Source organism: Nilaparvata lugens, chromosome 11 (assembly GCF_014356525.2).
Source record: "Nilaparvata lugens isolate BPH chromosome 11, ASM1435652v1, whole genome shotgun sequence".
Classification (NCBI taxonomy): Eukaryota; Metazoa; Arthropoda; class Insecta; order Hemiptera; family Delphacidae; genus Nilaparvata; species Nilaparvata lugens.
The window spans coordinates 44,221,211-44,238,182 of NC_052514.1; the positions used below are offsets into that span (position 1 = coordinate 44,221,211).

The 16,972-nt window shown below is 35.7% G+C and overlaps 2 protein-coding genes and 1 long non-coding RNA gene across 3 annotated transcripts in view; 1 reads left to right on the top strand and 2 right to left on the bottom strand.

Moving 5' to 3' along the window:
* Window positions 1–303: 303 nt before the first annotated feature.
* On the top strand, window positions 304–11,430 carry LOC111051703. Its single transcript, XM_022338249.2, has 5 exons — window positions 304–602; window positions 840–962; window positions 6,444–6,707; window positions 8,923–9,048; window positions 11,008–11,430. The coding sequence occupies exons 1-5, from the start codon at window positions 573–575 to the stop codon at window positions 11,140–11,142; spliced, it is 678 nt and encodes a 225-aa protein (XP_022193941.2). The 5' UTR covers window positions 304–572; the 3' UTR covers window positions 11,143–11,430.
* A 242-nt stretch (window positions 11,431–11,672) lies between these two features.
* On the bottom strand, window positions 11,673–14,685 carry LOC120353714. The gene is made up of 2 exons (XR_005572536.1): window positions 13,730–14,685; window positions 11,673–13,080 (listed from the first exon to the last, which is right to left on the bottom strand). It is a non-coding gene; the product is annotated as an uncharacterized LOC120353714 (long non-coding RNA).
* Window positions 14,686–14,999: 314 nt separating this feature from the next.
* The window catches only part of LOC111051702, a 31,617-nt gene continuing 29,644 nt past the window's right edge, over window positions 15,000–16,972 (bottom strand). Inside the window, exon 9 of the mRNA XM_039437317.1 lies at window positions 15,000–16,736. Within this exon, the coding sequence (XP_039293251.1) occupies window positions 15,836–16,736 (901 nt within the window). The 3' untranslated portion in view covers window positions 15,000–15,835. The remainder of the gene's footprint in view (window positions 16,737–16,972) is intronic.

The window sequence follows — 16,972 nt, forward strand, 5'->3', positions numbered from 1 at the left end:
GTTTATTTTAGCAATGAGCTCGTTACGTAGATAATAAATTTTGAATTTGAATTTTTGAACGAGCAGTGCTACAGCCAAACTGATATTATTTCATTCTTGTAGAAGATGATTATTTCTGTTACTAAAGTAATAATAAACTAGAATTTTGTAGTAGGACTACATCCATAAATTTTATGAGGCTCTAAAATTAATTTTTCTGTGTCATGAATTTTAACAATATTTAAAAGAATACTGGTCAAATATTCTAATTTAATTCAGTCATGTTGGCACCAGTGGTTTTCTGCTCTCAGCTGTTATGTCTGTCATCTTGTTTCAATTCAATCTCAAAATCAAAACATAACCATACTTTACTTTGTGATTAACATTTGGAACTTCAAAAAACAATAATTTGATTATGTTTTTAGCAAATTGAAAAGTGAATTAATATAGGTATTTGGCGAGTTATGTTCCTTGCAAAATTACGTGTGATGCATAGCATAAATAAAAGTTGACTACTTAATCTTGTTTTTATAAAGCAAATGTAACTTATAAACCTCGAATAGAGACCAATATTAATAATATTTCACAAAAGGATGTTTTTCTCACGATTATCAATTCTTTTAGTAAGTAGAAGTTGTCTATTACAACAATATATATAAATACTTCAAGCTCCGCAACTAGCCGGTATAACAATAAATTAAGCTTACTAACAGTAGGCTATAAAAAACTAACTTAATATACATTTTTTATAGTTTGTTGTAGCAACTGATCTCCAAGAATATCTTAATTTAAAAGTCATTTTTGATTATGAACAGTTCAGTTTTCAATAACATTCATTTCATACCTTATTTGTTTTGCAGAGGAGTAACATAACCACCAATGTGAGAAGATACTTACCGGCTGGTACAGTGGCACTGATTTTACCATTAGCACATTGTAAACTGCCAAAAGAATTTGATGAAGAAGAACGTAAACGGATCCAGGTAAAACAATAGGCTACAATAACAATGAAACTGAATACCCAATAACAACGAAACTGAATACCCAATAACAACTCCTGTCTTCAAGAAAGGTGACCTTGAGGAACTGGGAAACTTCAGGCCAAGTTCAATTATTATCCCTGTGTTTGGCAAAATATTTGAAGCGGTTTTGTACACCCAACTAAGTGCCTATTTTGAGGAAAACTCACTCTTCTCGCCTCATCAGTTAGGATTCCGAAGGGGACGTTCTACCACAAATGCTGTTCGTAGCTTGGTTGAATCCTTGCTGACAGCAATGGAGGATAAACACTCAGTGGCAGTAACCCTGTGTGACCTAACCAAGGCCTTTGACTGTGTTTCTCATTGTATATTGTTAGAGAAATTCGAGAGATATGGCGTTCAGGGTGTGGCCTTTGGGTTGCTGAGGGATTATCTGGCTAATTGTAGACAGGTGGTGTCAATTGGCGTTGCAGTGTCGGATGCTTGTGATGTGTGCTGTGGCGTGCCTCAGGGATCGATCCTGGGACCTCTCCTCTTCCTTATCGTAGATCAATGACCTCGGGCTGGATGGAAGTGCTCTGCTATTTGCTGATGACACAACCCTAGTTGCCAGGGATGAGGATGTCGACGTGGCGATACACAGGTCTGCCCAATTATTGGAGGTTGCCAGTGATTGGTTCCGGGGGAACAGACTTGCACTGAACGAGAGGAAGACGCAAAATCTACTCTGCACTCTGAGGCGGAACCCTTCAATCTTCGGGGATTGCGGTGTGAGGCTGCTCGGATTCATGATTGATGCTACTTTGACATGGGAGCAGCATGTTGACATGATCTGCAATAGACTGTCAAGAGTCTCTTATTTGATGCGTAAGCTGAGGGGTCATGTTTCTTTGGAGTACCTGGTTACGGCATACCATGGCCTCTTCCACAGCCTTATCAATTATGGCATATTGCTGTGGGGTCATGCAGCAGGCTGTAGAAGGATCTTACTTCTGCAAAAGAAGGTCCTCCGGATCATCACCTCATCTCATCGGCTAGAGCACTGTGCACCAATCTTTAGGAGGCTGAGGATTATGACGGTCTATAGCCAGTATCTCTTTAGTTCCCTGTTACTGTTGAGAAGAGGACATCATACCTTTCATCAGAGAGGACATGTGCATAGTCACAACACAAGGAGGAGGAATGACATCAATTTGCCTCAGGCCAGACTGACTCGATCTCATAATAGCTTCATTGTCCGTGCACTTAAGATTTACAACAGGATGCTGGTGTATTTCCGTGAACAGGAGGAAAAAATCTTCAAGAAGGCACTTTGTGAGAAGCTTGTGAGTCTGGCTCTCTACTCCCTGGATGAAGAGTCCTCCTTTGTGTCTTTTGATCATTTCTTTTTCTATATGCTATTTCTTATTTTATTTAAGTGTGTGAGTGTGTGTGTGAATGAAATTCCAATGAAGGTAAATGAATTCGATATTCATTTTGAATTTCTGGTGTACCACCAAATCTCTAATACCTATCAAATATTGTTTAAATTCTATGAGTTATGATGGACGATGAAAATAGTTGTGTCTTGTTGAGTTCTATTGATGAAGTTAATATTTCTCATATTTCATCAAGTCATAGTTTTACGATCTTCCATCAAAACATACAAAGTATAAGCAGCAATTTTGAGAAGTTTGTCACATATATTAGTTGCTGGAAAGTGAGGCCAGCTATTATAGCGTTGACTGAGGTGTGGTTGGATACAGATGAGCAGGTGTCCCAGTATTATATTGATGGCTATGAATCTTGTTCAAGTATTTCCTCTTTCACAAGAGCCACCGGCTTGATTGTTTATTTTTCCACTGAATTAGTTGGTTTCAACTGCAGTGTAAAGGAATGTGAGTTGGATGGTGCGGACGCTCTTTATCTTCAGTGCACCTTATCGAACTATAAATTCAATCTAATTGTTCTTTATCGATGGCATGGCTTTGAATGCGATAGATTTCTTACCAGTCTTGACACTATTTTAAACATTCCTTCGTCTTGTGATACTGTCATAATAGGAGATATTAATATCAACATTTTGGCGACTGGTGATAATAAAGTTGATGATTACTTAGAAGTTCTCAGCTACTACGGTTTTGAATCGATTATAGACATACCTACTAGAGTAACGGAGACAACATCAACCTGCATTGATCACGTATTTATGAGATCACAAAATTTTTCACATTTTGAAAAATGTGCAGTTATTGAGGATTTAATTGGTGATCATAGAGCTATAACATTGACAATTCGCGCTAACCTAGATAATAGTAGAAGGAATTCTTGTAAAGAAAAATACAAAATCGATTTAGACAAACTGAATAATTTTCTCCTGTCTCATGATTGGGGTGATGTTTTCTTAAGTAATAATGTTAACTATAAGTTTGATAAATTTATTGAGGTATTTAAAAATTATATTGATTGTTCAAAGGTGAGAGTCGAATGCAAAATAAAATCAATGAATTTGAAGAAACTCAAACCATGGATAACTGATGGTCTGTGTGCAGTAATCCACTCGCGTGATAGATTATTTAAAATAATGAGAAGAAACCCTGATAACTTAAGATTAAAAAATAACTTCAAAAATTTCTCTAGAAAAATAAAAAATTGGATTAAAATTGAAAAAATAAAGTATTATTCTTCATTAAATCAAATGCCTCCACGGCAAAAATGGCAAGTTTTGAATAAGCTGTGTGGAAATCCGAAAAAATGTAAACCCCTAAAAGAATTAAAAATAGAACACAGGGATGAAATTGTTAGTGATGCAAAAAGATTGTCAAATATTTTTAATGAGTATTTTGTTAGCATTGGCAGAGATGTCGCTGCTAATTCTAATGGTGGAGCTGATAACATGGACTATCATAATATCTTCAAGGAAACTAATCAGCAGAAGTCTATATTCCTTGAAGCTGTTACCTATTGAGCTCTTAGTTTACATTAGAGGATTAGAAAATGGTAAATCTTGTGGGTGTGACTGTATATCTTCTGGATTATTGAAGAATGTTGCGCTGGCCATAGTACCAATTCTAGTTGATATTTTCAATTGTAGTCTCTCTACAGGGGTGTTTCCTTCTGGGATGAAGCTGGCAAGAGTGGTGCCAGTTTTCAAGTCGGGTTCTCGATTAAAGTTGAACAATTATAGACCTATATCCCTGCTGTCAGTATTTTCAAAGTTGTTGGAGAAGATAATGAAAAGGGGACTTCTAGAATTTCTTGATTCATGTAATTTTTTCTATAGTAACCAATTTGGCTTTCGTGAATGTATGAATACAGAAATGGCTCTTGAAAGGTTTATGGCAGTTGTTTTCTCTGGTCTCAACTTCAGGCCAGCACGCTGTGTCGCAGGACTGTTTCTAGATATAAAAAAGGCATTTGACACAGTGAACCATTCGATCTTGTTAAATAAATTGTATAATGCTGGCATCAGGGGCGTGGCTCATGACTGGTTCTTGTCCTATTTGAATGACAGACAACAATATGTAGCCATTGGAGGTGTGAAGAGTGAGGTTCAGGTAGTGGATTGTGGTGTACCACAGGGATCAGTCCTTGGGCCAATCTTGTTCCTCATTTTTATTAATGATCTCTATTTGTTCAGGTTCTCTGGTATGCCTGTATCTTTTGCAGATGACACTGCATTGGCATATTGTGATCTGGATGGCCCCAATTTGGTAAGATTAATGCAGGATGATTTGAACAAGCTGTTGCTCTGGTTTAGACACAATAAGATTCAGCTCAATCTTTCAAAAACAAAATACATGCTGTTTAAACTATCAACATCATGGACATTGCCTTCTGCACTGAAGTTTCATGGTAGCTGTGCGAGTGATGACTGTGACTGTGAGGTGGTTGGTCAAACTGACTCATTAAAATATTTGGGTGTGATTGTTGCTCACTTGCTCACTTGGTCTCATCATATTACTAATATAAAAAGCCATCTGCTGTTAATGCTGAGGAAGTTCTACTTTTTGAATAAATTTCTCCCTATGAGTGTCCTGAGGCAGCTATATTTTGCACTTGTCGATTCAAAAATCAGCTACGGTATAAATTGTTGGGGCTCCACTTACATTAGTCACTTGAAGCCCTTAATAACTATACAAAAATCCATAGTTCGTGCCATCAAGAAGGAGGGTAGATATGAACATTCTTTTCCTATCTTTCAGAGTCTCAGATGCTTGCCTCTCAGATATATCTATGTTTTCAAAGTATTGTATATGTTTTATGTTATGTCTGGAAACTGTGGTCATGCGTTGTTCAGGGATGTTCCTAGTTATCAAACTAGGAGAGTGACATCTGATTTACTAAGACTTCCTAAATCGTATACCACTTGTTTCCAGAAATCGTTTGTATTTCTCGGCCCCAAGTTTTTCAACAATATTCCTCTTGAAATTAAGAGAACACAAAATCGACTTGTTTTTAAAACAAAAGTTCTTGGATGGCTTAGAGGTCTTATGCCTGACTATCTAGAGACCTTATTCAATGTGGTTTCTTAGTTAAAATACTCTGATAATGGTGGCTTTGCATTGGCTAAATGAGCTGGAATTGGAGAGTGAGCATGGTTAGTGTGAATGTGTGAGTGATTGGTTGCTAATTTTTCTTTCTTTCTTCTTTTTATATTTTTCTACTTCTCTATAAATTCATAAATTATCAGATATTCATTCCTGCTCGCAGACGTAGAGTTTTGTACTCTCAGCAAGCAGTATTTTTCTATCCAAATTCACAAATTAGTCCTGGTTTAGCATGTTCGAATTCTTGTCTGATGTTATTGTTATTTGTTTGATGAATTAGACTTTTATGTACTTTATAAAATATTAACTTATTACTCTAATATTGTTAAGCTGTATTATTTTTTCTCATAATTTGTAAGTATTGTGAATTGGATTGAATAAATTTTGAATTTGAATTTGAATTAGAGTCAATGAATTAGAGTCATTTTCTGAGATCTATGACTGACCTCCCATCTTGTTCTCAGTCTAGTTATAAAGTTTTATTTCTTATGACGCACTCTATCCAGCAAGTGCTTGTCATGGAGACTACTGAATTACTGAACAATAAAGGAATGGTCACATTGAATGTATGTGCAAGTGCACGTCAGATCATGCATGAGCCGAGAAAAAATTTCTTACAGCCAGCGCTGGCAAATCACTCATCTACACACTGGCGCTGGTCGACATTGACAGTGATTAGGCCAACATGTGTCTGCGACATAAGGCCTACAGTAAGCAACTCAACACTGTAAAGGTGAAATTTCAGCGTCTTGAGACGCACGTCTATAAGAAGTAGCGTCAAGACGCGTAGTCAGGCGTTTCGGGACGCGTGGCTCTAACCATGCGTCTCGACACGCCTACTTATAGCCACATCCAAGGAATTGTACCTAAGTACTTTTAAACCACTTGATATTTTTGTATAGTAGTACAAAACTTTAGTAGTAGTAACAAGATAATTGTGGAACTTTTCTTTCAGCACTTCGATCGTCCACAAACACATGAGTACCTGATACACCAAGCATGTCACGCCAGTGTGAACTCAGCCTCGCAACTGTTGCTGCAAACAACATTCGCCCTCCTGGACGCCGGACTAGAGTACCGCAAGGCTCTATCACGCATGCGCACTTTGCTCAACGACAGCCTACAGCGGACAGTCAACGGACTGGTACAGCCCCATGATTTGGATGACATGATACTTGAAGCACGGTCCACTACTGAGGAGCTCAAGAAAGTTGTTATGGTAAGGGAAGTGTCGTGTATCATAAAACCTCCAGACATGCGTTATTCAGCAAGCAGCGAATGTTCGGCGTTCGGCGAACTATTCGTCTTGATATTTGCCGATTAATGAGCACACACATGCGTGGTTTCCCGAGCACTTGCTCGTTTTGGGAATAGCTAATATTCGTCAACTGAATGGCATCTACCGTCAACATGGATCTCGATATTGAAGATGCTTTTATTGCTTATCCTGCTTTTATAAAATCAAGATAACCCCTATGTACCCCGGTCAATTACTGTATAGGACATGAAAAACCCTAGAATTTTAACTACAATTGATTGAAAATAAATATTTGTAGAAATTTTTAAAACATTTAGAGAATTCAGGTTATAATTCAGTAACCTGGACGGTACTGGTTATTACCTAGTTTTCAGTAAGATTTGAATTATTCATTAACTAGCAGGGGACCTTGAAACGTATAGAAAACTTGAAATTGGGGTACCTTAATAATTTTTTTTGGAAAGCAATACTTTCCTTACCTATGGTAATAGGGCAAGGAAAGTAAAAAACGAAGATACAGAAAACCAACATGAAAACGTTTAGTTCAAAGCCTTTCGCTGTGATGATAACACAATGTATGACATGTGTATACACACACATGTTCATCGTGTATGTCCTGTAGTTAGTGGCCAACCTCACTAAACTTGAATAAAAACAAGAAATGAATATGATGTAAAAAATGGCCCAGTTGCACTCACTTCTGTTAGCTTTAAATCATAATTTAATGCCGCGAGAACCAATCAGAGAAGGCTTATTTGATTAATTCTCGTTGCATTAAATCACGGTTAAATTTAAACAGGCTTTTGTGCAACTGAACCAATCACTTTTCTGAAACACAAGGCTCTGATTGAACATTGTTTGATCCCAGCCAAGAAAATCTTGACTTTTTACCCCACATGATTTGTCGATAATACAAAGATTAAACTATATTTGAAAAGTGTGAAAAATTGGGTGATTGGCAGATATATTCAAGTTTTCTTCAACAAATAATAGAGTGTGTAGGAAGAGCGTTATGGCAAGCCACCAGTCTCGGCCAACAGTAGGTCTCCAGAGAGTAACTAATAAATTCGTATGGCTTTTGTTGGTGGGGAGTCCCTTGCGGGAAGGTCCCACCGCCTGAATACATAATTTGAGTCGTCAATGGGCCTTACAACTGTCATACTTCAGCCGGGACCGACAATTAAACGTGCCCATCCAATAACACGGGAGTAATATGGTTAAAAAACTTTTGGTTATGAGAGGGTTTGAACCCGGGATCTCTATGCTGCTACGCAAACACTCTATCCACTAGACCACGGATCACTCCAGAGTGTAACTATTGGCAGCCGAGTTCAAAGCACGCTGGGACACCAAGATTGGCTGCCGGACTGGCAACTCGAGTGAGACTCGAGCCGGCTCGCAAAAATGTGGAGGCCGGATAACAGAATGTTGGGTAATAAGCGCAATATGAAACAAATAAAAAAATACCTTTTCCTACAGTTACGTTGAAAAGTGGCCATTGCTGCACTGATTACAGAACGCAAAGAATCACTTTTCCGCTCTAGTGCGGGAAAAATTTTTCTGCACTCCAGATTTGCAACATGGCAACGCAAAATACTTAGTAGGTTATATGGAGCACCAGTGCAGCAAAATCAAAATGAAGTTGGTAACAGTGACTGCTGTGGCTGCTATAGTGAGCAGAGGTGCAACCAAGCACAACGCGCTAATTATTAGTATTAGATATTATAACCAAGGACAACATTTTTATTCAATTTGACAATAAATTAAGGTTTTATCAATAATAAAATTACACAGAAAAACATTTGATGCATTTCAGGCAATTTTACCCATAATTACCCACTTTTCATATTCAATGGTAACTGTAGGAAAAACGTAATGTGAAATACGTGCGCAAAGTTCCTCTGCTGCACTCAAGAAACCATTCCGCCCTCGCCTACGGCTCGGGCGTAAACGTTTCTTTCGGTGCAGCAAACTGTCACTTTGCGCACTAGTTGCACAAATAACTATTGTAAAGTGATTGCAACAAATTACGTTATTGTAATGTTGCAATCCACATCTACTAAATCAATTACTCTTTAAAATAACAATATAATAGAATTGATGAAATTTGCTACTAGACCAATGAAATTTAAATACACTGTAGAAAGATATATTTGTTTTCAATTGTTTGTTACAGAACTTGCAAAGTTTGATGAAGTATGTTGAGAATCTAGTAGAAACGACAGCAGAGACAGCCTTTATTGCTGGCACAGAGTACGGGTGCAATGCCATGAGTGATAGACTACATTCAGCTCAAAGAGAGGTAATTCTACAAACAAATTAAATCATTTGTTGACAATTTGTTGAGTGATATCATTTAGTAGAATTCAGTTTGATATCATTTAATGAGAATTCAGTTTCAAGTTTTATACATTTGAATCCGAATCCATTGAAATCTACTTATTATTCAGATCAGAAATGGATGAAATCAATATTAAAAATTGTATTTTTTATAGAATCACTAGTATTCTACATTCATTTTTTAAAACCTCGACCGGTTTTGACCAATTATACCATTATTAAGTGTCAAAAAGAATCAATCATTTGACAGAATAATATTAAGGGTTATAGTGATTCTTCAGAAAACCCATCACCTTTTCCGACTGTATTTCAGAAAGTATCAATTGTGATTGAGAATAGTCATTTGTATTTGAGAAAACGTCGTATGTAAATGAGAATAGTCAATTTTATTTGAGAAAGTATCATTTCAATTTGAGAACATACGATTTGAAATCGAGAAGTTGTCAGTTGGGAAATGATTTCAAAAAACCAGTAATTCCATTTTCCTACAGATACCCTGAAAAGTGACCATTTGTGCACTGATTGCAGGCTGCAAAGAATCACTTTTCCGCACTAGTGCGCAAAGTGAGTACTTTGCGTACTCCAGATTTGCAGCATGACAACGCAAAATAGTTAGTAGGTTATATGGAGCACCAGTGCAGCAAAATCAAAATGAAGTTGGTAACAGTGACTGCTGTGGCTGCTATAGTGAGCAGAGGTGCAACGAAGCACAACGCGCTAATTATTAAGTAGATATTATAATGGAGGACAACGACAGCACAGTGCCACCACAGCACACACCACACAGCTGCCCCCCGCCATTCAAACACACATACATTATTCAGGCAATTTTACCCATAATTACCCACTTTTCATATTCAATGGTAACTGTAGGAAAAATTTAATGTGAAATACGTGCGCAAAGTTCGTTTGCTGCACTCAAGAAACCATTCCGCCCTCGCCTACGGCTCGGGCGTAAACGTTTCTTTCGATGCAGCAAACTGTCACTTTGCGCACTAGTTGCACAAATAACTATTTTCATAACTGTACTCATATGCAATAATATGATAATATATTTAATATTCCAATAAAACCATTAGTTTTTGAAAAAAAAAATTTCAAGCGCCAAAATCCATTGAAGAATTGCCGAATTGTTTGATCAAAAGATTCAGATGATTGATGATAAAGTTCAATTGCGCCGTAAAGACAGAGAATTTGATCTTCATCAAGTGCAATATTTCACAAAATGTTTGAAGACAAAAGTCGCGTTGCCAATACATACTTAGAAATGATACCTTTAATCATTCGTAAACAGTACAATGGAAATACTTTCACCATTGAAAATATTAATTTGCCCCATGCAAAGCCTATGGCAGTAATTTGAATACTGTGTACGTAGTAGAGTAGTATCCTTTCCTGCTCAAATCAAACCTGTACTGTAGGCTACAGAAGAGTCACGACATGTCAATTGGAAAATTTTCTCATTTTCAAATGATATTTTCTCATTTACATTTGACGATTTCTCAAATAGAATTCACTACTCTCAATTACATGTGATGACTTCCCAAATACAATTTATTATTCTCATCTACATCCGACATTCTCTCAATTACAAGTGACTATTCTCAAATGCCCTTGATACTTTCCCAAATTAACTTGATACTTTCTCAAATACAATTGGAAAAGGTGTAGTAACCCTAGACTAGAGAAATGAATAAGAAAAGCAGAGAATTATAATATTCTACTAATAGAATTCCTGAACATGATTTTAATTTTTTTTCACTGGACATGATAATAAGCCTAGATATTATTCTGAATGATATTCGTTACGATTAAAAGATTATGTAAAATGATACAATTATGATTTCAATCTACATTATAATTCATTCGAATAGATATTTATAATTTCATTCAATTTTAATATATTCCACTGCTATTTCAGATTTCGGAAGACACCAGCAAAACCACAGACCTTGAAAGAGAATGTCTAAGATTACATGCTGAACTAATAAGCTATTCACATCGACAAACTGATACAAAAGAAGAGGAAATAGCAAAAAATCCTAAAGTTGACTGAATAATTAATAAATCAATACACTGTAGGATTCACGCGAAATGGCATTATGGTAGACTTTCTGTTATGATGTTCACTTCAAACTATCAGAATTGGAAAATGATAAGTGTTTATGATATTCATAAGGAATGTTGAATGTTGAAATTCACCATTACTGCTACCAAATTATTTCCATCTTACTTTGAGTTGATGTATTACATTGAATATCTTAGTACTGTTTGAAATTACGATATAAATTTAATAATGTATTTTGAAAAGCTGTTGTTGATAAATTAAATATATTGAATATGATATGAGTTTTTTCATAAACTTTTATATTTTTTCCTTGAGTATGTAAGCCTAAATGATTCATAGAAGAAAGTTTTGAAATAGATAATAAAATATGAATTAGCAGATTGAAATGATAGGAGATTAATATAATTTTGTATTTCCTTCTTCAAGAATAATGATTTCCGAACATTTTTACATTTTAGAAATAATTCCATCTTCATTTAGTAAGAACAAGGCAGTGAATCGGTGAACAGAATCACATACAATTTTTAAATCTTAATTTATTTTCCACCATTTCATAACATGGATAATAATAGATAAAACGAACATCTAGGACAAAAAGAAGTTAAAACTTCATTAAGTAACTGGAAAGTCTTAGATAGGATAACACATAGCTGATGGTTACACAGAACAGTAACAATTAATTAAAGTAAATTAGATCAACTTCAAATCAATCATACTATTTACATCACATTAGTACAATAATTATTATCAAAGTAATTATTAGAATAAAATTAATGAACATTAAAGTAACCACTCCGAATCCAGAGATGCTAAAGTCTTTTCAGTTGCATTGTTCAAACAAATAAACATCGATGTACATTGGGACAATAATAGAACGAATGAAATATTTACAAGCAACTCTCAAAAAACCAAGCAATCAAACCAAATTCGATCAAAATGAGATTTTTTAAATCGTCTTTTTCAAATTGAATAAAATTTCGAAATTTTGGTTTTACAAAAGTTGAATTGAATAATCAATTCATGATGTTGAAAGTAGAAAATTACTTCACAGTTCTTTTGCCAAGTTGAAATTACACAAAGCCCTCTCAAAGCGTTTCGTTGAATCCTTATGATAGAATGGGTTTACAGGACTAGAATTGAATAGATTTGTAAATTAATACATACATTTTTATTCGAATGAATATAAATTATGTTTCTAACTGAATATCACATACGGGACTACAATCGAAGTAAGGTAAACGTTACTCTTAATATTATTTCATTACTTTCAATGAAAAGACATCATTACAAAATTTTGAAATCCTAAAAATAAACTTCCAGTTGTATGTATTAATATCAAGGTTAATATCGAAATTTGAATAAAAATATTCTTCAAAGTATGAGCTTAAGAGACTAGACCACATTCCAAGGTCAACATGACCTTGTACGATTATTAAGAACAAATTGACAACTTTTTCAAAATGAATAAATGTATTGAAAGTAAAATTTCAAATTTATACTTTGAATACATTAAGTAAAGTTTCAATTCGCATCCGAATCTGTGTTTGATAAATCACTCCCAATGCCCACAATTCCTTGTAGGCTTACAATAATTGTGAAATCAACACTCCACAATAAATTCACATTAGCTTTTCTGTTTTAATAAATGTTTATATGAACCGAATATCATCATGTTGTCAAGTAATGAGACAAGCCCAATGAATCGATAAAGTGAACTAAATAGTCCTCATTTAGACTATTTTTATCAAAATTAGAGAGAGAAACAGTTTTGGGTTTATCCTGTTGATTCTCTCCTAATCATTAATTTAATATTGTGATTGTGGAATGTGATAAATAAATGTATTTTATCGGTTTGATAGCTTGGCTTTGAAAAAACAGTTAAATAAAGGTCAATTCGACCAAGTATTACTCAAACAAAATATAAACCTGGAAGACATAAATACAAAATTTTGAAATCCTAAAAATAAACTTCCAGTTGTATGTATTAATATCAAGGTTAATATCGAAATTTGAATAAAAATATTCTTCAAAGTATGAGCTTAAGAGACTAGACCACATTCCAAGGTCAACATGACCTTGTACGATTATTAAGAACAAATTGACAACTTTTTCAAAATGAATAAATGTATTGAAAGTAAAATTTCAAATTTATACTTTGAATACATTAAGTAAAGTTTCAATTCGCATCCGAATCTGTGTTTGATAAATCACTCCCAATGCCCACAATTCCTTGTAGGCTTACAATAATTCTGGAATCAATACTCCACAATAAATTCACTTTGGCTTTTCTGTAAATTTTAATAAATATTTATATGAACCGAATATCATCATGTTGTCAAGTAATGAGACAAGCCCAATGAATCGATAAAGTGAACTAAATAGTCCTCATTTAGACTATTTTTATCAAAATTAGAGAGAGAAACAGTTTTGGGTTTATCCTGTTGATTCTCTCCTAATCATTAATTTAATATTGTGATTGTGGAATGTGATAAATAAATGTATTTTATCGGTTTGATAGCTTGGCTTTGAAAAAACAGTTCAATTCGACCAAGTATTACTCAAACAAAATATAAACCTGGAAGACATAAATACTAGCTAACATTTAACATCCTTACAAATAGAAGTTATTGAGCTCAAAAAGATCAGGCAGTCGACAAAATTTTTGTAGGAAACTTTCTAACTTGTCCAAATGTGCAAGAGGTAGAGCGATATTTAGTGATCTAGAGCACTCTAGTAGAGTATCTAGATGAGCACAGATTTAATAGCTCTTGATGTATGTTACAATAAATTATGTAACCTGGCAATGTCTAAAAAATGGTGAGTCGTGCTACTTTGGAGAAAAGTTTTCAACAATGAATTGATTTCAATTATAAATAAGCTGAGTAAAAGTGTGAAATCAGCATTTTACCAAGTTCCTCTAACTCTTGCACTATTGAACGCTCTTCTAAACCTGGTGCTAAAAGAAACATAACACAGGTTAGATCTAATCAATTTGTGTCTTTTAGACACATTTATGCACCGTGGATTACACACATGGATATCATATCGTTGTTTTTGACCTTCAGTAAGAGTCTCTCTCAAAGAGTTTTACATTTTCCAATGTAGGCACATCAAATGAACATTAAAATTTACATTTTCAACGTAGATTTCGATCATTTACCGGAGATGCAGTTCAACGTTACAATACTTTATAGATATTTGGATAGACGTTTCTTTTGAATACAATTCAAAGAGATAATAGTCTTAAGATTGCCTCCGATTCATTGATTTGAACGTTCTCTCATTGTCTGTATACGTTTTGATTCATAACGATCAACTTGAGAAGGTTCAGTTTCAACTCATCTGAAGAGTATCCTTAACTACCTTCAACAGATACACATCAAATTGGAGAGATGTATAGTTCAAATCAAGGTACCTAGAATATATTTTTTCCTACAGTTACGTTGAAAAGTGGCCATTGCTGCACTGATTACAGAACGCAAAGAATCACTTTTCCGCTCTAGTGCGGGAAAAATTTTTCTGCACTCCAGATTTGCAACATGGCAACGCAAAATACTTAGTAGGTTATATGGAGCAACAGTGCAGCAAAATCAAAATGAAGTTGGTAACAGTGACTGCTGTGGCTGCTATAGTGAGCAGAGGTGCAACGAAGCACAACGCGCTAATTATTACTATTATATATTATAACCAAGGACAACATTTTTATTCAATTTGACAATAAATTAAGGTTTTCATCAATAATAAAATTACACAGAAAAACATTTGATGCATTTCAGGCAATTTTACCCATAATTACCCACTTTTCATATTCAATGGTAACTGTAGGAAAAACTTAATGTGAAATACGTGCGCAAAGTTCCTCTGCTGCACTCAAGAAACCATTCCGCCCTCGCCTACGGCTCGGGCGTAAACGTTTCTTTCGGTGCAGCAAACTGTCACTTTGCGCACTAGTTACACAAATAACTATAGGTACATTGGTTCAAATGTATGAAGAGACTTTGCTCACAGTATGTACCGTCCAAGTCAAAAAGCCTGTATACACTGACACATTTGTGTTATTCTAAGTTTGTGAAGTTATTCACATGAGAATTTTGTGTCAGTACCTCTTAAGGTGCATAAAGATATACGCGCCGCGAACATGAGCAATTCACTTTTAATCAGCTGATTATGTCTGTATTTTTACAGAAACTGTAAGATACAGATATAAAAAGCTTGGCATCAGCTGATTAAAAGTGAATTGCTCATGCAATTTTATGATGATTATGTCTGTATTTTTACAGAAACTGTAAGATACAGATATAAAAAGCTTGGCATCATGCAATTTTTTGCTGATTATGTCTGTATTTTTACAGAAACTGTAAGATACAGATATAAAAAGCTTGGCATCAGCTGATTAAAAGTGAATTGCTCATGCAATTTTATGATGATTATGTCTGTATTTTTACAGAAACTGTAAGATACAGATATAAAAAGCTTGGCATCATGCAATTTTTTGCTGATTATGTCTGTATTTTTACAGAAACTGTAAGATACAGATATAAAAAGCTTGGCATCAGCTGATTAAAAGTGAATTGCTCATGTTCGCGGCGCGTAAATCGGCGCGGCGAGGAATTTTCATTTCAAACATCTGCACAAAGTCTATGCACCTTTTTCCACGTAAACATAAAGTTAAATCACAGCCTTACTTGATACTCCTAACAGCCAGCAACGGGGATTGCGATCCTGAGCCAGGCTCCGACTTGGGCGCCGGGTAGTCGTCGACAGGAGTCGGTAGGAGGTCGCCACTGGTGCCGCCTGGTAGCAGTCTCACATCTTCCGGCAACCGACCCTCGCTGCCACTATCCTTGCGTCCAAAGTCCAACGTTATTTGAACAGGGTTTGATGATGTAGAGTTGTTAGACACCACCTCTGGTTCTTCTGTGCTGGGAAACTGGTACCTGTTGTTCTGGTGGACTAGATCGATCACAATGGGGTCATCTCCGTCCTTCTCCAAACTGTCAATCTCAATGTTCACTGACGACTCAGTGTTGCCACCTTCACTGAAGCCCTGTTCGGGTGGCACCATGTCACTGCTACCAGGAGTCGCTGACACACTGATACCAGGCGCTCCTGCTCCATTAGTTGAACTGCTACCTCCTATATGACTACTATTGTTATTGTTGCTGGGTGACGATGTAGACTTCTGCCCAAATTTAATAACTATTTCAGCCTTTTTGATTTGCAGCTTGAGCACTGGTGACTCCAGGTCACCTCCGCCATTGGCAGGTCGCGCCACCTCATCATCTTTCATGGTATCCTGGTAGTCGTCACTAGTCTCCCCACCCGACTTACCAATCTTGATATGCCAAGACGTGCCAGTGTTATGGTTGTCACCAGAACAACCAGGGATGCCTGCTATTGGTTGACTGTTACCGTTGTTGCCGTTGCCATGACAACAGTCCACGCCCCCTCCATTCACCTCTGTGCCATCAGAGGGATCCAATGCTTTGTCTTTCTGCACCTGGATGCGTTTCTCATCATTGAAGAAGATGTGCAGGTTGCGCACCCCCTTCAGATCAATGCTCGTTTCCTCATTGTCCTCCCTGTGAAACGAGTGACAATTTTCACAACACTCTAGCAAGTAAATCATTCATATTTTCATTAAATTTGATTATTCATGTCGAAATAAATGGGAAGAATATATCCTCCATAATTAGTTTTAAAATAATTTTTGGAAGTGAACTTTATACACATTATTTACTCATTCTTAAATTTCAATATTTATTCCAAAAAAAAACCTATAGATGATAAACAATATCGAGTGACCTGACTGGCTCAG

What these genes read in the sequence shown, in the direction of transcription:
- LOC111051703 (XM_022338249.2), top strand. Translation starts at nt 573, where the DNA reads ATGTTTTTCTCACGATTATCAATTCTTTTA. An exon ending in AGCTCAAGAAAGTTGTTATG is followed by an intron (nt 6,708 to 8,922) that starts GTAAGGGAAGTG and finishes TGTTTGTTACAG; the next exon opens with AACTTGCAAAGTTTGATGAA. An exon ending in TACATTCAGCTCAAAGAGAG is followed by an intron (nt 9,049 to 11,007) that starts GTAATTCTACAA and finishes CTGCTATTTCAG; the next exon opens with ATTTCGGAAGACACCAGCAA.